The sequence below is a fragment of the Planococcus citri genome, chromosome 2, assembly GCF_950023065.1.
Source record: "Planococcus citri chromosome 2, ihPlaCitr1.1, whole genome shotgun sequence".
NCBI lineage: Eukaryota > Metazoa > Arthropoda > Insecta > Hemiptera > Pseudococcidae > Planococcus > Planococcus citri.
In genome coordinates, this window is record NC_088678.1 from 84,082,009 (window position 1) to 84,101,983 (window position 19,975).

At 41.4% G+C, this 19,975-nt stretch overlaps 2 protein-coding genes across 6 annotated transcripts; one reads left to right on the top strand and one right to left on the bottom strand.

Annotated features, from left to right (window-relative positions):
* Window positions 1-1,912: 1,912 nt before the first annotated feature.
* On the bottom strand, window positions 1,913-12,269 carry LOC135838143 (Golgi-associated PDZ and coiled-coil motif-containing protein-like). 3 transcript variants are annotated; one of them, XM_065353736.1, is made up of 11 exons: window positions 12,114-12,269; window positions 11,823-11,988; window positions 11,369-11,716; window positions 10,976-11,103; window positions 5,944-6,205; window positions 5,588-5,792; window positions 5,259-5,499; window positions 4,251-4,367; window positions 3,468-3,604; window positions 3,182-3,334; window positions 1,913-3,082 (listed from the first exon to the last, which is right to left on the bottom strand). In XM_065353736.1, the coding sequence occupies exons 3-11, from the start codon at window positions 11,469-11,471 to the stop codon at window positions 2,536-2,538; spliced, it is 1,893 nt and encodes a 630-aa protein (XP_065209808.1). In that variant the 5' UTR covers window positions 11,472-11,716; window positions 11,823-11,988; window positions 12,114-12,269; the 3' UTR covers window positions 1,913-2,535. The 3 variants fall into 3 exon arrangements, with proteins under 3 accessions (XP_065209808.1, XP_065209809.1, XP_065209810.1); XM_065353737.1 differs by having other exon boundaries at window positions 11,809-12,213; XM_065353738.1 differs by lacking the exons at window positions 10,976-11,103; window positions 11,369-11,716; window positions 11,823-11,988; window positions 12,114-12,269 and adding an exon at window positions 7,217-7,346.
* LOC135838142 (uncharacterized) lies at window positions 7,226-11,134 on the top strand. Of its 3 annotated transcripts, none has more exons than XM_065353733.1 (9): window positions 7,226-7,456; window positions 7,898-8,098; window positions 8,268-8,417; window positions 8,634-8,909; window positions 9,002-9,202; window positions 9,426-9,561; window positions 9,713-9,923; window positions 10,028-10,277; window positions 10,497-11,134. In XM_065353733.1, the coding sequence occupies exons 1-9, from the start codon at window positions 7,226-7,228 to the stop codon at window positions 10,887-10,889; spliced, it is 2,049 nt and encodes a 682-aa protein (XP_065209805.1). In that variant the 3' UTR covers window positions 10,890-11,134. The 3 variants fall into 3 exon arrangements, with proteins under 3 accessions (XP_065209805.1, XP_065209806.1, XP_065209807.1); XM_065353734.1 differs by having other exon boundaries at window positions 9,005-9,202; XM_065353735.1 differs by having other exon boundaries at window positions 9,008-9,202.
* Window positions 12,270-19,975: the final 7,706 nt, after the last annotated feature.

Here is a 19,975-nt window from a genome sequence, read left to right on the forward strand (position 1 = left end):
GTTTCTTGTGTATTGTGTATCGTGTACCGTGTACCCTACTCTTACGAGTAGTAGAGTAGCGCTCCGCTACCGCTAGCTGTGTACTTGAGCGTGAGCTAAGAGCTTTCACTCGCCAACACAAATAATAAGTTCCAATAAAAAGACGTCGTCGTCGTCGTCGTCATTTTGCGCTCGATTTACCGCGTTTTTTCATCTCGTTTTCACGAGTCGAGTAGAGTCGAGTACATACTACGTATTCGCCTTACTTACTGGCCTTTTTTCTTTGCTTCGAATTATGCGTAATCAGTCGAGCGCGAACATTCGAACACAATTCTACGCCACGCCACCACGCCGCTAGAATTGCGCTTCGTGCGTCCTACTCGCATTCGTACTCGTACTCGTAGCACGTTGTACCAGTTGCGTTCTTTTACGAAGCTGTCATTCGCATTCGCTAAATACGTACGGTAATTATTCGTTGAATTTTTCTACGCGTCGCGACCTACGCTTTTCTACGCGTTTCTGCTTCTTATTGCGTCGTGTGTAGTGTGTACGTGTACGACGTGCGTGTGCGTGTGCGTGTGGGAAGAAACATCGAACATTATAAACGTATGTCGTATACGTATACGTATACGTATACCTACTACGTGTACGTACTACGTCTAGACCAGACCAACCTTAACGTACACCGAACGGGCCCTATAAAGCAGACATCAAGTGTAGACACTTGAGACAGTAGCGAGAGCGACAGCGACAGCGACAGCGAAAGCTTTTCAATAATCATGCAGTCGAATCGATTGGTTTTGAAAATTGGCTATCTTATCAAAAAACTCGAGCTTTTCTTAAAACAATGAAAGAAGAAATACCCGCTTGACCAGTAAGCAAACATAGGTATTTACTCGTATTGCACTCGCATTTAGCAATGTAGCCCTCGAGGTGTAGTGGTGTACGCTCTACGCTGTACGCTGTACGCTGTACGCGTACGTCTCCGATTTGAAAACCGGATCGCGATTTTTGCAAACAGCGTGATTTAAAACGCCGTCGCCGCGCTCCGAACTACGCGTACGAGTAGGTACAACTATTGCATCTGCCGAATTCGATTTCCCTAATTTCTGGTCATTCTGGAGTCTTCGGCACGATTTACAATTTCTTCGAATCGAATTTTTACTTATTGTCGACTCGAGCGCGGTACAGTATAGTCTTCCGATTATCCGGACTAACTGGGGAATTCCGAATTTGGTTGTCCGGATAAAACGCCACGGATTAATATTTTTTTGGTTGAATTTTTGGTAGAAAATGATTCTTTGTTCAATTTTTAATAAAAAGAGCAAAGGATAATCATTTTATTTCTTCACAAAATAGAAAAAAAACAAACCAAAAACAAAAATTACTGAAAGTAAAAAAAAAAAATGATTCGATGGTACCTACTACCTAGGTAGTTTGTTTTGGGGTAAATCGTCGTTTACGTTTGTCCGAATGATACGGAACAGATTTTGTCCAGATAAGCGCAAGTCTACTGTATTTAGCGAGTTTGTCTACATGCGAGCCGATTTCTGGGCGGACACCTCGGCTGTGTCTTCGACCAGAACAACCAACAACCTTTCGAATCTCTACTTCATCGTTCTTTCAATTTTCCAGACTTGTGTTCTTTCACAAAAATACGTATATTGATACGAGTAGGTGTATACGAATTCGAAAAACAACAACTTTTCGATCGAAGAGAAACTCTCGGAATCTACACAAAGGGCTATATTTTTATGGTCTGTGACCCCCCCCCCTTCACGGCTCCATCCCCCTCTCCAAACCAAATTTCACTATCTATTCCTTACCTAGATCGAATTTCAAAGTCATCGGGCCAGTAACGTTTAGAAACTCGAATCGCAACTTATCTCGTCAAAATCCGAGATATTTACCCGTGAGAAAATACGTACGCACGTATCAAAAATGAATGTATTGAAAAATCGTAGGACAAAATTTACATCTATCGGTTGCTGTACGAATAAACATCATTATTGCAAAGAATAGCGACATCCGCTAGTTCGCAACCGCAACATTCGATAAAAATTTACTATTTCTATTAAGTATTACCTATTATTAAGAAAAAAAAAAAATATATAAAATACGTAGGTACAGGTACGTACGTCATTACAAGAAGAAGTTACATGTAATATCTATGTAGATACGTTTCGTTAGCCTAATTAGAAAGGGAAATGATCCAAGTACAATGTACAATGTACATAGGCAGAGAAAGTGAACAATCTCGATTTAAACAATACCAACGTATCGACAATATTTTTGTAATCTCGTAAGTGTGTACCTAAGGTTTCAAATTTGACTTTTCGATGAGCCAAACGCTACAAGAAAGCGTTTTAACCAACTTTGAGGACGAGCCGAGCAGGTAGTATGGTAGAGGTAGGATTTCGCTTCAATTACATATATCCTTCCATCGGCAATTCGGCATCGTCGATAACGAAATCGCAAATCGCAAATCGCAAATCGGTCTTGGCCGAGTTCGAGAGTATATGTACTTTTGTTGACCCGACTGTTTCACATTGGGCGTCAGACAGGAGTACCGACGTCCGAGTTGCCGATACCGCTCGTAATGGGCACTCTTTGTGGTGGCCGCGTCTCTGTTACTCGTACTTTGGCGTTGCTTTTACGTGTACCGGCACCGGCACTGGCACTGGTACTGGCGGTCATTTTGATATCGTGCACTTGCACTAAAACGGCCGCATTACCATGGCGTCCCCGGCTGCTCACATCAGGTTCAACGTCAACGTCGACGTCGACGTGGCTGTGGCGCGTATTGTCGTCACGATCAGATTCGCACTTTTCGTCATTTGCCAAAGTACCATCGCCATCGCCATCGTTGACGTGTTTACGTCTTGTATTCTGTTGGTGTTCCGCTGCTGTGCCGCCGCCGCCGCCGCCGCCGCCGCCTTTGCTGTCGTATTCGTTTTCGTATTCGTTGCTGGTAGAATTGATGGCGGAATTTGTGCGAAATATGTTTTGTAACGTTGTAATTCCTAGCAGTTTATTTTCCGAATCAACGTGGCCACTCGCGCAATTGTTTGTTGAATTGCGTATCGCCGGTCTTCGGATGTTGCTGAAAAATAAATGAATAAACGAATTAGGTGGACCAGCGCGGCGCGGCGCGGCGCGACGATATCAGGTACGGTGTCGATTGCGATTCACGCTCGCTCACCTGCGTTGATGTTGGAACTGAAACGTCGTCGTCGTCGTCGCTACAGTTGGCGCATCATCGGATCCGGCCATTTCGGTTGTTTCGTCGGCATCCCGGTCGCGGTCGCGGTCGCTGACCCTGTCAGGCCTGTCAACGTATCGGTGAAATGGGTAACTGCAACATCAACAAATTAAGTTAGTACATTCGTCGCTCGCGTACCAAATTGCATGTACGACGTACGTATTTGCAGCTGCGCACATCTCGATTATACGCATTACGCGATACGCGATACGCGATACACACTCACCTGTAATACGAAGATGGCAAATTGATTTCTTCTTGAATTTCGTCTAAATTGATGGCAGCCTCCGATAACGTGATCACCGTTAAAGTCACGCTTCCGATTTGATCGCTGAGAATTTTTACCGCTTCGCTGTGCGTCAACTGCGTATCCGTAACAACAACAACAGCAGCAGCAGCAGCAATAACCATTACATAACAACAGCATTAGATGTACCGTATACGTATACACATGTACGAAAAAGGGGGTACCTTATTCTGCAAAGTTACACTTTTACACCTCCCAGGCTCACACCCCTCGTACAAGTACCAGTAGGGACTTGACCGAGGTATTGGAGATGGAAAGTTCACAAATTTAAAGATTTCATCGGATACGTCGATTTTTTGATATTTTGTTAAATGGTGGGGGGCGGGGGGGCGGGGGGGGCTTATCGGTGCCATTTATTTTGCATCAAGTAGGCTGAAAATTTCAAGGCGTGAATTTCCCACCGTGTCATCCGATGACCCGAGGTAACAACTGTGAGGAGGAGGAGGAGGAGGAGGAGGAGGAGGAGGAGGAGGAGGAGGAGGAGGAGGAGGAGGAGGAGGAGGAGGAAGAGGAGGAGGGGGAGGGTGGAAGCGAAAAACAACGGAAAAAAATTGCCACCATAATATAGCGTGTGTAAAATAAGGTACACCCTACACCCGCACCCGCACCCTAACGAAACGTATTTATGTATAATGTTTGCGGGTAAAGGTACTCGTACTTAAATAGTTATGTAGTTGTACTTTTACTCGTTCGTCTACCTACTTTATTCAAGTCGATATTATTGACAGACAGAATAGCGTCGCCGATGTATAACCCTTTGTGAGCGCACCAAGGCTCCAATTCGGATACAATGATGGGCACTCCGTGTTCGCGACCTCCCTGCGAAACGGCGAATCAACATTACATTACATTACATTACATTACATACTTGAGGCCACTAGAATCAAAAGTGTACTTCTCCATTTTTGAACTTTTTGAGAAAAACGCAAAAAACCTCCCTAGCATTCATCGTAACATAAAATATAAAAATACCGAGATAATATGTCTAATATTTTCGTACCAACATGCCGATAGTGACCCGCATGTTTGGTTTACCCTACACGTTGCCATAAGAGTTCCTGAGCCGCTTCAAGTTTGGACAAGTGCAGTTTTGTCTCCAACCTTACACTTAATATATCTTTGTAGCGCATTTCATCAAAATTTTTTTAGCAATACAGTGCTAAACATTCAGGAAATCTTGTAATGTTTAAGAAATTGAAATAATACTGCATTTTTAGACCATTCATTTGGAAATTGAAATAATTTTCCTTTTTTTTCAAAGTAAAAAAAAATAATTTTTATTAATAAAAATGAAAGGTGTTTTTTGCGGGAAGGGTCCTCACTCGATGAATTTATTCAATTTCAAGCCTAATTTCAAGGCATAACACTAGTCCTTCGTTCAATTTCCGCCAGGTTGGTTTCAAAACTGCACTTGTCCATTAAAAAAGTGCAGTTTTGATTCCAACACCTAACTTTACACGCTCTTTTACCATACTTCCTGGCACAAAATTCAAATTTTGACATTTTCATCGGATGAGGCACATGTTGTAGTATACCAAACCATACTTAACTCATTTTCGAAAAAAAGTGGAGAAGTACACTTTTGATTCTAGTGGCCTCACTTACCTAATAGTATACTCGTATCGTATCGTATCAGCAACAATTTATCAATATCAATACCGATACCGATACCGATACCGATACCGATACCAATGGATATTGGATACGCACCGTAACCGATATGCCCAATCCTTTGTTTGGCTCTCGAATGAGGTAAACATTTCTGACACGTCCGGCGAGGTTATCGGGCGCGGGCGGCGGCGGCAGTAACGAATCGTTCCTTTGTTGACGCATCACTTTAATAACGGTCTTGTGGCGCTGCAGCAGTATTTCCGCGTCCAACTGATCCCATAATTTAGTTTTCACCTCGTTCTGCATGTCTTCTCGACTGAGTAATTGCAACTGTTGGATTCTGAAAGTACAAATACAAACGTATCCGTAGTTACTCGTATTGTGTAGTAGCAGGATATCGCCATCGGGATCGCCTACGAGTACCTTACCTTCCGGCTAATTCCTTGTCGAGATATTTGGCGGCTAACCGAGCTCCGCACACTTCGGCCTGCAAGTTGACGATGGTGCATCTTAACAATTCGTTTTCAGCCTGCAATCGATTTCTCCACTTCTTCAAGGTAACCATCGCTTTTTCAATGCCGTCTTCGTCGTCGTCGTCTTTACCGCCGCTATTACTATTACTATTACTATTACCTGCGAATTGAAATTAACGAATCGAATCGAATCGAATCGAATCGACGATCAGTTGCAATATTTTACCTTTACCGTAGGCAAATGAATGTGCGTTGCCGAAAAGGCGAAAATGGTAACATTGAAAAGCGACGCCATACGTAGACGTACTTACTCGTAACAACGAAGGCGGCGGTTGCGCTTTCTAGCGTCGAAAATGCGGTTAAATGGCGTTGTAGCGCGTGTTCGGCGGTGGTGGCGGTGGCGGTGGCGGCGACCTGTTGATCGCGCCGAGGTTTGCCGCAATTCATAGCTATACCGGACTGCTGCTGCTGCTGCTGCCGTCGCTGTGCCAATAACGAATGCGCTTGTTTCTCGAGCAGCTCCTTACGCGTCTTCATTTCAACAATTTCCGACCTCAAATTCACCAGTTCCGCCTATTACGTGTACAATGCAAGTAGACAATTTTATTACAAACGCCGCCACGCCGCGACATTATCGTAATTTGTACCCCTTTACTAGGCTGCATAATACTCGTATTTGAACTATAGGTCAACTTTGTGACGATGACGTAAGCAACAGAAGACTAGGCACACGGATTCATACTAACCCCTTCTCCTCCCCTCCCTTTCCATCAAACTATAGCTACTCTATTTCCAAAAAATACATTTTTTATTTTTCGCGGGCTTCTCCGTTACGTCTGTTGACTGAAATATCGCGCCTACGTAAAGCTTGATAGTAGAATATATTTGGTAATACGCTATGTACACTTGTACAGCGCAGCGCAGCGCAGCCCGCAGCACAGTTTACCCAAACAACATAAACTCGTAATACAGTACCATGATGCGCGATACGATGACGATTTGCGTACCTACATATCTATAATGTGTATTGTGTACTGTGTACTACATACTAGGTACCTATTCTATTATTCCCTAATCTATGGCGAATTTCCATAGTCGAGTTACCAATCACCTAATGAATAGTAGCACTAGCCGTTAGTAGGATACTGGCCGCTGCCGTAATATTGCACGGTGTGCGGTGCGGTGCGGTGCGGTGCGGTGCTGTGTGGCAGAGTATCCAACTTAGCGCAGTCCATAATTACTTGTAAGCGTTCACACAAAAGTCAAAGTCCATAAACACGTGCACCTAGTAGTAGTAGTAGTAGTAGTAGTAGGTATAGCTAGTAGCTACATACTTGTATTATAGCGATAGATGTTAAGTATAGGTATACTTAGGTACATATGTGTAGATGTACTCGGACGTCGGACTCGCGTACAAATTCCGAGTACAAACCAAACGCAGCCGAGCCGCGCCGCGCCGCGCCGAAGCGACGTAAAGTTTACAATTTACGTATTTACGAGTAGCTACGCCACGCCGCATCGTCGTTGTATACACAATACACAATACACAATACACCACATACTATACATAATATATGTACATACGAGTATAACATGCGTTTACTTCCATCGCCGTCATCGCCACGTCTGTTGACGTTACTATACGTGATTTCAACTTTGGCTGTACGTTTACTGCTCGCTAATAATAATTTACCTTCGGCTTCGGCTTCGGCCGATAGCGCCGTCACCGTCGCCGCCAGCGCCAGCGCCAGCGCCAGCACCACCGCGCGACAACTGCCGCCGCCGCCGTCGCCGCCGCACAATCAACGCACTCGTTCTTCACAAGTATGTAGATGTACGTACCTCTACCTCTAGCTACTCCGCGCCCTAACGTCCTTATTCCTTAACCTTATCGCGAAAGCCTGCAAATGCAAATTCCACCTATTCCACAAATAGTGACCCTCGCACAGTCCTCACTCGTAGCTCGTACACTTACAGTCAATGATGACTTTTCTAATTGATCGCAACATGCCTGAAGCCTACCTCTATGTACTCGTACTCGTATTCTGTTCGAATTCTAGAAACCGGTCGTCTCGTATGTCGTATCGGTGCGCGGTGGTACCTGCTACCCGAGCAGCATTTAACGATGCCAAGTTTTTTTGTTTTTTTTTCAGTTGCGAGGGCGAGGGGGAGGGCAGACGAAAGACGAGGGCTCGACTTTTGATGACGTTTAGATTTACGTATGTACGAGTATTAACCCTTTAACTGTTTTGTTGATGTTGATAGGTGGATACAGATTCGTTGCCGATGGTGTTGCTGTCGATACAAGAAAACTTGCACGACATATCGCAAAGGCAGAAGCAAGATTTCAGCCTGTTACGCGTTGCTAGTGATATGGATGTGATCAGTCATCGTTTGAAAAATGTCGAAGAACAAATAGCCAGAGCCGAGTCGTACAACAAAATGAGATTCGAGCAACTAATCGAAGTGAGTAGGTACACGGGTACTACAATTACTACATACTTACTCGTATTACACCGTGTTCGTTTCATTTCATTTCATTTCATTTCATTTCATTTCACGCTACCGACTACCGAACTTGTCGTTAACGTTGTGTGTTTTGCTTTTTTCTTTTTGCTTTTTACCCGCACTATAGAGCACCATGAAAAGCGAGTTTCTCATCGATCAGCTGACGCGACGCGTTGAAAAAAGTTTCCAACGCATAGTCGACCGTTTATCCGCAGCGAGAGCGGGAGCGGGAGCGGGAGCGAATAGTTTTGCGGAAAGAACGAATGATATTCACCAGGTAAATAGGTACGAGTAAATACGATACGTAAGAATTTGATCTAATCTCGTTAGTCGTTACCATATTCGAGTATAGTAATAATAGTATAGGTAGATGTAATTTCATCCGAGCTGATCCGCTCGAATATCCAAATTTTTGGTTGCTGGTTGCTCGAGCGCAAAAAATTGTACTAACATAAGCTACCTCAATTTCGTACGCGTTTGTTTGTTGAAATAGGCGAATTTGGATAAAGTAAAGCCGCATGATTACGCGACAACTCGATGGACACGACTTGGTTTCAGCAACAGCATTATTACAGAAACGGAGACGGAGACGGAGACGGCGGCCAGTAGAATGAGAATAGATCCGTCGTATCCGACATCACCCCATTCAGATCCAGCCCCTACACCAGCACCACCAGCATCAGCATCAGCATACGCTAACGTCAGTGCTGCTGCTACTACTACTACGACGACGACAACACAGTCATCTTCAACTGTGGGCGATTTTAACGTAAGTTTGTTGTCTCGCACAATCGGCACTACACACGAGTCGAGCACCGGCACCGGCACCGGCACCGTTAACGTTGCCTATTTTTGTTGCAGCAGCAGCAGCGGCGGCGGCACGATGCGAGCGTGCCAACTCTAAAGTACGTGACCAACGGCAGCCACAGCGATATTCTCAAAGCGTCGAATGATTCGAGCTCGCCGCAAACCGTTTCTTCTCCCGTTTCGGATCAGCAGCTTCTCGGACTTTCTGACGTGCAGCAATTCGTTGAAAACCAAGCCGATAGAGTACTTTCTGCGGTAAGTTGTACTCGTACGTCGTACGTCTACGTCTACGTCTACTCGCTGTACCAATGTTTTATTTTTACGTACCGTACGAGTATCGGCTCTCTTAATACTCACATCGCGATCGTCGTATAGTACGAGTAAATATGTATGTATGTAGGTAGATGGTACGTATGTATGTACTATGTACTGAGACTTGTACGTAGTTACTCGACTCGTCTACGTAATATGCCCGCAGATGGACGAGAAGCATAGTCGGCTCGAACGACAAATGGCATTTTTAAAAAGCTCCTACGAAGAATGCGTTAATTTGGCTGACGAAGTATACCTCAAACTGAGCGACAAACGATTCGACGCGACCAACTATTTCGACAGTAAGCTGTTGTCGCTGCTCCGGCCGCGGCCGGTGCTTAGCCGTAGCCGTACGGGCGTACCCGTAACCGTAGCTGTAGCAGTAATCGTAATCGTATTCCGGCGGCGTGTGTTCCGTTCGCACGTCTGCCGTCTGCGTCTCTCTCGTTACAGACGTCCTGGAATCCTTGGTCGCGCAAATCAATTCGCACAACCTTCAAAACGTGCGCACGTTGGAAATGTCCGTCAAGAATAATATGGACGCCGTGTTAAACCTGCAGCGTGCCTTCGCCGACAACTGCCGCAGATTGCAACTCAACGAAGACCAAATCGAGGACAAAGTAATCGCCGTTTTACAAAGTCTAGTCGATTACTTCGATAACCGGTGAGCGAATGCTATCGTACGACGTACCGATAGTACCTACCTTAATGGCAATAAACTCTAACGAGTACCTATAAGGTAATAATTATTAATTATCCTTTTTTCAGAACCCAACTCGCCCAACGCCGTCGCTTTCTAGATCGAAATTATCTCATTCGAGAACTGACCGAAAGAAACTCGTATCCGGCGCCGGCGCCAGCACCAGCGCCTGCTGCAGCTGAAACTGAATCAGAAACTGAAACTGAAACTGATATCGTCGAGACTGAAGCTGATCAAACTCAACCGATCGTGAATACGGAACAATCGCGCGATAGCGATACTGCTACGCACAAAATGCAGCTCGACGAAGACGACCAAGTGCGTTCTTCTTTGCTGTTTTTTTTTTTCCAATTTTTATTCATTTTTTTTACTCCGTATTTTATAATAATCTATCCGTTCGTTTTCTTACCTATGTAACGGTACCCATGTATGTGATTGACAAACCGAAACGACTTTACCTACTCTACTCGTTGGTTCGATGAATTTTTCACACATACTCGTATGTCTAATCTACCGGTACAAATTTATTGCTTTCAGAGTTGCAGAGAAATGACGCGACCGTCAGTCGCGCTTATTTCACCATCAGCTGGGAATGCGTCGTCGGTTAGTGATTCTAAAAACGTATCGAAAGTGATATTTGTACCGAAAACTGGGCTGCTGCCAACTGGTGGTGATACGCCCGCGGCCGCGGCCGCGGCCGCAGAATTGAAGGCGTGCGCCGACGACAGCGGCGGAAAGACGACGCAACGAGATCAGTCCGGGCTAGTACTCGTTGATTTGTACGGTGCTACGAGTACCACTGACTCTAAATGGGACTCGGAAACCGAATTCGACAAAAATCAACTCTCAGATCGAGAGCCCGTCCAAGATTTTTCCTCGTCCAGCGAGCACGAAAACGGATTCGACGTCGCAGATGACCCGGATAACTAACTACGTAACTCCTAAAACCGTGCCGCGGGCCGTGCCCATTCCCGGCACGAGTTACCAGCGCCGAAATGTTTGTCACGTTAGCTTACCTCGAGTTTAGCGTTCGCTTGGAATATAGTCATCGCTTTATGGCCGAGTTGCGAGAAACACGAACACATGGTCTCCAATTTTTTGCGAATCGTGTACATGATATCCGTTTCATCTCCGTCGAATTCTCCTACAAACAATTAAATACGTACACACGTGAACCGACGTCTGTAAGCTAATTTCCGTCTTATTTAAATAGTAGGTACTCGTGTAATACTCGTACCTGTGTAATTCAAACAACGAATGTTTGTGGCATTCGTTGCGAGTTACACTTACTCCTCGCTTTAGCTCTAGCCCTAGCCCTAGCCCTCTACGTAGCAGCGCGAGTGCTCCGTACTCGAACGTTTAGGTCTGTAGGCAGTTAGGCACTAGGCCGAGGAACAGCGCAATCTTACCTGATAGAAATCTGGTCACGAGCAAATCGATATTCACAAACGCCTTGTCGAATTCTTTTTCTAAAATGTCCAGCCATTTGAAGCTAACGGCCGCGCTGCACATCGTCGACTTTTTGTCTATTCCGCGACAGTATTTATACCAGACTGCCTTCGACGGTTAGGCGTTAGGCGTTGGGCGATGGCTGATCCAACTTGAAATACGATAACTGCGATGACAGCAGCAGCGATGAAGCACACTACCGTCGATCTTACCGTTTCAGCTGTCGCAGTCGCAGTCGCAGTCGCAGTCGCAGTCGCAGTGCTCGCTGTCCAGTACCGGCGGCATCACCTCCTTGAATAGCTAGCGTCCTAGCGATAGCGAAAACATATCATATATCAGTCGGTCGTACCGTGTACGACGTAAGAGTGTCTATAAATCGAATCGAATAGAAGTGTATTACCTATATCTACGTACGTGTATCAACGTTCGCGTTCTGCTCTATTCGTTTTACTCCGGATAAGATACGGTAAAGCAATCGAGCCCTCCCGTAGTTATGTATGTAGTTCGTTGTTAGCTTCAATTTTTTATCCGTCGTCGATGAACGAACTTGTCGCGAGTTGCAGGCCTTCGAATAGAACAACTGGAAGCGAATGAAAGAATTTGAAAGAAAATAAAAAGACCGAGCTACAACTCTTTTATACTACATACTACTACTACGACTGCGAGTAGATGAACAATGAACATTATTAATTACATATTTAATACCTGCTACGCTACGTTAGTTTATGTGCGTCTTGAAAAGTTGTTGTTGTTTTTGTTGTTATCATCAGCAGCGTTATCAGTTCAGTGTGGTCTCGTTGATAACAGCAAATGCGCGCGAGCTTAGCTATACAAAATACATTGTGTTCGTACGAATATACGATACGAAACCACGATTTCTGACTGACTGATTGTTCGTGAACCAACATTCATAATTTTAAACGATGAATTAGTGAACGTTTGGTATTTTTTTACTTTCTGAACAGCGCGAAGCGATGTATAGGAAAGTATTATTTTTGTATGTATGTAGTTAGTTAGTCATCGCATCTTATTTCATTTCCAATTTTCTCGTCTTCTAGTAAATCATTGACGAATCGACTTGAATTCATTTTGCATTAATGAATATGAAAACAGAAAAGGTGAAGCTTTTTTTACTACGATGGATCGAAAAATGGAGTGTTCGAAAGTTGATTATTTTTATAATATTTTTCTCGAAAATCTTTAAAAAATGGTTCCTGTACGATGATCAAAAAAATCAAAAACACTCGTTGGTACTAGGTATAGGTACTAATTTTCACGTACCACGTAAGAATAACTTAGCTCCTTCAAATCTCAAGAGTAGGCATACCATGCTTATTACTTACGTGTTCTAGAGCACGATGGGTTGCCTACGTTACCGGTACAAGGAGATTACCGCGGCGTTGTGAGGGTTATGCTTCTTTTTTTTTTCTCATCTGAAAATATTAAATTACGTTTTTGTATGTCCAGAATTTCTGCTGTTGATTTCTGAACAAGTTCCAATGTTTCATTTGAAAAATCCAGTTTTACATTTTTGGTGATGTCGAATTAATTTTTCCACTATGATTTCGAATGCATTTTTCGAGATACTTTCGAAATGAAATTTTTTTCATCCGAATTTTTTTAAAGGGGCAAATTTACCTTGGAATCGTTTTGTGTTTAAGTGAATTTTTTGGATTTTCTAGACTTTGATTGTTTTCCAGCGCAAACTTTTTTCGTAATGATTTCATATTTGTATGATTTTTTTCATCGTAATTTTCATTCGATGATGTTTATAGATTTTTAGAATCAATTTTCTCAATAGTAATTCGTAGGAATCTCATTTTAAATCAATTTTTGGATTTTTGGTGATTTCAAAGCACATACAGGGCGTCCACAAGCAACATCATTTTTCACTTCTAAAAGACAAATTTTCAAAAGCTTCTGCCCTCGCTTCACTCGGGCGGGCTTATTTTATTTTCTTTTTCACAGCAAGATAAACATTTCTAGATAATAAAAATCAAGTTTTAAAACCAAAAAATGAACTTCTCACAACGAAACATCGTTTTTATGCATCTCGAAATACAAATTTACCAGAGCTTTCGTCCTCGCTTGTGCCCGTCTGTTTTCTTTGTCAAAATCAACTTCCTTCGAAAAAAATATCATTCAAATTCAAAAATTTTGAAAGCCAAAAAAAACTACTTGTCCCCGCATGAAAAAACCTCGTTTTTATGCCTCTCGACATGCAAATTTTCAGAAGCTTTCGCTCGAGCCTGTTCTCTTTTCTTTTTCAAAAGTAACTTCTTTCGAAAAAACATCGTTCCAACATTAAAATTTATAAAACCAAAAAATAAACTCTGCATTAAAAAACCTCGTTTTTAGGCATCTCGAAATGAAAATTTTCAAAAATTCTAACCCTCGCTTCGCTCGGCCCAATTTGTTTCTCATTTAAAAAAAAAAAAACAAATTTCACGTTTTCAGGCCTCCAAAAATCCAAAAAACAGAAGAAAAATTTTCATAAGTCACATGAATATTGTATCAATTGGCCAAAATTGACGCGTGTTTTATTTATTTATTCATTTTTAATTTGAAAAGTTAATAATCGAAGTTTAGCTGTTTTTTATATTCAAAGATGTATCCAGTTCGAAGAGAAGCTTATAAAATAAAATTACACCCCCTCCCCCAATATCGACATATCAATTTTTTCACGATGATTTTAAACGAGTTTTTCGAGTTTCATCGTTTTGATAGGAATTGATTTTTCCTGAGAATTTTGAAATTGACTTTTCAGATGAAAGTTTTCTTAATACGAGTGTTCGTTTGCTTCAATTCAGTATGTCGTGTTACTTACCTGTATTTTTTATTTTCATTTTAGGTATAGCCGCAGGGCGCAGATGCTATTTGCCAAATGAAGTCGTCATACGAGTGGTCATTTTTCCGAGTGAAGATCGTGCGGATAATTGGTTGCCTGCGGTTGGCAGAAGGAACGTTTCAATGTAACCGGAAATGATCGTAATCTATCGGCGTCGAAGCTGATGTCGAGAATCAACGATTCAACAGTGCTTTAACTGCTACATACGAGTGTCATCGTTATCGTCTGTCAACTTTCGCGGTTCTTTGTCACGAGCACGCAATGCACATCAGTCTGTAAATGCATGGATTAGTTATTGAAAATCGCCATCCGACGACTCGATTTTGACATCACTCTTCCCTCTAAATTGATACTTTTGGGATAACTAATGGTACCTATTTCAATCATTCCCTGCTGCCCCTGGAGTTCCTACTGTGCAAATTTTGTTTCGTTATTTTTGAAACTGTTATAAGTATGTACTTGTTTTTGTGTAATAAGTTTGTACTTCTGTCTTTTGTCAAGTTACAATACGTTGTTGATGTATAATATTGTAAGTTACGATTAATCTTCAACATTTTTGTAATGATCGATCATTTTTTAATATTGTAAGCTATGCTTAATCTGCATTTTTTTTTTGTAATGATCGATCGAGGTTTTTCACGTCAAGCGGCCGGTGATTTTTGGTTGTGTGTTGTTTGATTTTATTAATAACGTTTTTATATACAGCGAATTATCAACGATAGAATGATGCGTTGAAAAGCGTCGTATTGATATTTGATACGCTATATTATGCTGAGCTGAAAATTGATTCGAGTAAGATAACTCACTCATCAACTATGATCATGAATCATGATAAATGTGATTAAATTCGGATATGAATAGGGTTTTGGAACCTATTAACATCCTCATAATTTAGAGAAATTTTTCGGAAGTTGTGGTTAAAATTATTCGGGACATATTGCTCCATTATTTTTTAGGATAAATTGCTGATTTGGAGCTACTGAGACAACGACTGCAATTAATTATAGACAGAAACTCAGCAGTCTCAACTTACCATAGATATGGGTTTCTTTCATTCGCATAGGGATTATGGGGGGAGAGGAGGCTAAAATTTTTGCAAATGTTGTAGAAGTTGCCTACTCTCAAGGCACAAATAAATACGAGTACGATTGTCGGAACGTTCAGAAAAGAATCAAGTTGATGTTGGAGTAATACAGTTCATTAATCGGTAAGTTAGCATTAGCATCCCTGCATGAAATGAATTGGTTATTCGAACTAAACGACACAATTTAACCTCACAATTGTCTTTTACATTCGTAGAAAGCTTAAATATCAACGAAAACTATGTATATTTTTGATAATGTCGAAGAAGTTTCTCAAGGCGCATAAATGATATGGGCTTTTCAGTCAATATTTTCAAAACATTAAAAGGAAATTAAAAATCATCTTCAATCAATTTGCGGTAATGTTTTAGCCTTTAGGGTGACTTTTGTAATGGATTATCATGTGTACTCCTTCCTTCCCTGCACACCATTTCGTCGATATTCTTGGAGGCAATTAAGGGAGGAGGGAAGTGTCAAAGAAAATGCTCATTCTGAAGACACCAAAATTATTCAAAACGTAGTTTTTCAACGAAAAAGTACGCCATTTGGATGTAAAGCCGGTAAGTTGGTATCTCTGATTGATGAAAGTTATCAATTTGAACTCTGCGCCCTTGATTTATCTCAGAAACCTTCATTTTACATTCGTAGAGAGGGTTTAAAAGAACAAGAACGTGAATACATTTGACAGTGTTGAAGAAGTTGCCTATTCTCAACACGCAGAAATTATTCGAAACACTGGCGTAAAATGAATTTTAATCCGGTAAGTTGGTATTCTTGACTGAAATAACTTATATGTATCTATATTATTGAACTAAGAGAAGCCTCAATATGCCCCGAAAACATTACGAGTATTTTGCGTTCGTAGAGGCCTTTGAGGTGGGAACAGAGGCAAATAATTTGAACGTGCCGAACAAGTAGCCTGCCCTAAAGGCATAAACATTATTCGAAACGTGGCGTTTTTCAACGAATGTGATTCTTACTATTAAATTATTTAGATAAAGAGGTTTGAAATCCGGTAGATAAGTCGGCATCCCTGAACGAAAATCAGTCTTAAAATTAAATTCAGAGGTCTCGTGACTCGTTTCACTCAGAAATCGTTTTTATTTACGTTCCCGGAGGGAATATAAATGGAGAAAATAGCAGAAACAATTGATCGTGTCGAAGAAGTTGCCTACCTACTCCAAAGGCAAAAAATTATTCAAAATGTGGAGTTTTTTATTTTAACGAATGTGAATCATTCATTAAACGCGTTCTAATCACCAATTTCTATTCTGAATTATCATAATATCGATGCCTTCTTGAAAAGTCTCGATTTTTTATGTAAACTTTTCGCAGATTGCAAAATGAAAAATCTCACTTTTTGAAAAAAAAGTTGCTAAAAAATGCACTTGATTTCTTATTCTTGAAAATTGTCAGATTACGAGTATGCTTAGAAAATTTTTAAAAGACGTAGTCTGACTAATTTGAGGTCGCTGAACCCAATAATGACGTTAATATTTCAATCTAACCCAGAATGGGTCAGAACACGTGATTAAAAACGCGAAATTCTATGGTTTTTATGGCATTATTTTTGAATTTGAAAAGTGCGATCTTAGAGTAGAAGGCAGCTTTGTCGCGGCAATTGGACACCGGAAATAAATTTCTCGTCCCACAAAAACCCTCAAGCAAAAAATTCAGCTCGATTACGCCGTAATTTCGAAAAGTCAAATTTTGGTGAAAAATGTATAGCCTTTTTACTCAAAAAATAACTCATCGAAGTTAGGGCGTAAACGAGTTGAATTTTCGGTATGGGTGGTTTTTTGGGACAAGGAATTCAATTCCGGTGTCCAATTGACGCGAAAAAACCGTCTTCTACTCGAAAAATACACATTTCCAAGACCATTAAAAAAATCAAAAAAAAAACATCAAATGTTGCACTCCTGATAACATTACTTATCAGATAGAATCTGAGCCGAATCGCAATACAAACATAACTTTTGGATTCAGCGTGCTGAATTAGTCAGAAAACGCGATAAGCAATTTCAATTCGATTGGCGACAGAAAGTTTTTTTTTCCAAAAAAATGTATGAACGTACCCCTTGGCATTTTTTGAATTTTTTTGATTTTCAAAAAAGTCGAGCAAAGGGTCGTTTTCGACTAATTCGAGCAAGCCCAGTTCGAATCTTATGTCCATTTTAGTTGTACGCCTTTCCTTCAGCGAGAAATCACGAATATCTCGCCGAATACGAGCCCGATCGCAAAACAAAGTTAATTTTTGGAATCAGCGTGCTGAAATTAGTCAGAAAACGACATTAAAATTGCGAAATTTGACAACTTTTTTTCAAGTCAATTCTGAGTCCAAAAAATGGCAAATTTGCGGCAGAAGGAAGCGTCCTGGCGACAATCTGACTTCGGCAATGAATTCGCCGTCCCAAAAATCTCCCTACACCCTATTTTCAACTCGATTGGCGACAGAAAGTTTTGTTTTCCAAAAAAATGTATGAACGTACCCCTTGGCATTTTTTGGATTTTTTTGATTTTCAAAAAAGTCGAGCAAAGGGTCGTTTTCGACTAATTCGAGCAAGCCCAGTTCGAATCTTATGTCCATTTTAGTTGTACGCCTTTCCTTCAGCGAGAAATCACGAATATCTCGCCGAATACGAGCCCGATCGCAAAACAAAGTTCATTTTTGGAATCAGCGTGCTGAAATTAGTCAGAAAACGACATTAAAATTGCGAAATTTGACAACTTTTTTTCAAGTCAATTTTGAGTCCAAAAAATGGCAAATTTGCGGCAGAAGGAAGCGTCCTGGCGACAATCAGACTTCGGCAATGAATTCGCCGTCCCAAAAAACCCCCTACACCCTATTTTCAACTCGATTGGCGACAGAAAGTTTTTTTTTTCCAAAAAAATGTATGAACGTACCCCTTGGCATTTTTTGGATTTTTTTGATTTTCAAAAAAGTCGAGCAAAGGGTCGTTTTCGACTAATTCGAGCAAGCCCAGTTCGAATCTTATGTCCATTTTAGTTGTACGCCTGTCCTTCAGCGAGAAATCACGAATATCTCGCCGAATACGAGCCCGATCGCAAAACAAAGTTAATTTTTGGAATCAGCGTGCTGAAATTAGTCAGAAAACGACATTAAAATTGCGAAATTTGACAACTTTTTTTCAAGTCAATTCTGAGTCCAAAAAATGGCAAATTTGCGGCAGAAGGAAGCGTCCTGGCGACAATCTGACTTCGGCAATGAATTCGCCGTCCCAAAAATCTCCCTACACCCTATTTTCAACTCGATTGGCGACAGAAAGTTTTGTTTTCCAAAAAAATGTATGAACGTACCCCTTGGCATTTTTTGGATTTTTTTGATTTTCAAAAAAGTCGAGCAAAGGGTCGTTTTCGACTAATTCGAGCAAGCCCAGTTCGAATCTTATGTCCATTTTAGTTGTACGCCTTTCCTTCAGCGAGAAATCACGAATATCTCGCCGAATACGAGCCCGATCGCAAAACAAAGTTCATTTTTGGAATCAGCGTGCTGAAATTAGTCAGAAAACGACATTAAAATTGCGAAATTTGACAACTTTTTTTCAAGTCAATTTTGAGTCCAAAAAATGGCAAATTTGCGGCAGAAGGAAGCGTCCTGGCGACAATCAGACTTCGGCAATGAATTCGCCGTCCCAAAAAACCCCCTACACCCTATTTTCAACTCGATTGGCGACAGAAAGTTTTTTTTTTCCAAAAAAATGTATGAACGTACCCCTTGGCATTTTTTGGATTTTTTTGATTTTCAAAAAAGTCGAGCAAAGGGTCGTTTTCGACTAATTCGAGCAAGCCCAGTTCGAATCTTATGTCCATTTTAGTTGTACGCCTGTCCTTCAGCGAGAAATCACGAATATCTCGCCGAATACGAGCCCGATCGCAAAACAAAGTTAATTTTTGGAATCAGCGTGCTGAAATTAGTCAGAAAACGACATTAAAATTGCGAAATTTGACAACTTTTTTTCAAGTCAATTCTGAGTCCAAAAAATGGCAAATTTGCGGCAGAAGGAAGCGTCCTGGCGACAATCTGACTTCGGCAATGAATTCGCCGTCCCAAAAATCTCCCTACACCCTATTTTCAACTCGATTGGCGACAGAAAGTTTTGTTTTCCAAAAAAATGTATGAACGTACCCCTTGGCATTTTTTGGATTTTTTTGATTTTCAAAAAAGTCGAGCAAAGGGTCGTTTTCGACTAATTCGAGCAAGCCCAGTTCGAATCTTATGTCCATTTTAGTTGTACGCCTTTCCTTCAGCGAGAAATCACGAATATCTCGCCGAATACGAGCCCGATCGCAAAACAAAGTTAATTTTTGGAATCAGCGTGCTGAAATTAGTCAGAAAACGACATTAAAATTGCGAAATTTGACAACTTTTTTTCAAGTCAATTTTGAGTCCAAAAAATGGCAAATTTGCGGCAGAAGGAAGCGTCCTGGCGACAATCAGACTTCGGCAATGAATTCGCCGTCCCAAAAAACCCCCTACACCCTATTTTCAACTCGATTGGCGACAGAAAGTTTTTTTTTTCCAAAAAAATGTATGAACGTACCCCTTGGCATTTTTTGGATTTTTTTGATTTTCAAAAAAGTCGAGCAAAGGGTCGTTTTCGACTAATTCGAGCAAG

Excerpts from the sequence above, each read along its gene's own strand:
- LOC135838142 (XM_065353733.1), top strand. The coding sequence starts at position 7,226 with ATGCGTTTACTTCCATCGCCGTCATCGCCACGTCTGTTGACGTTACTA. Across the intron at positions 8,910-9,001 it reads CAACTGTGGGCGATTTTAAC|CAGCAGCAGCGGCGGCGGCA; the intron begins GTAAGTTTGTTG and ends TTTTTGTTGCAG. Across the intron at positions 9,203-9,425 it reads CCGATAGAGTACTTTCTGCG|ATGGACGAGAAGCATAGTCG; the intron begins GTAAGTTGTACT and ends ATATGCCCGCAG.
- LOC135838143 (XM_065353736.1), bottom strand. The coding sequence starts at position 11,471 with ATGTGCAGCGCGGCCGTTAGCTTCAAATGGCTGGACATTTTAGAAAAA. Across the intron at positions 11,104-11,368 it reads CGTGACCAGATTTCTATCAG|GAGAATTCGACGGAGATGAA; the intron begins GTAAGATTGCGC and ends AATTGTTTGTAG. Across the intron at positions 6,206-10,975 it reads AAGCGAACGCTAAACTCGAG|GCGGAACTGGTGAATTTGAG; the intron begins GTAAGCTAACGT and ends TACACGTAATAG.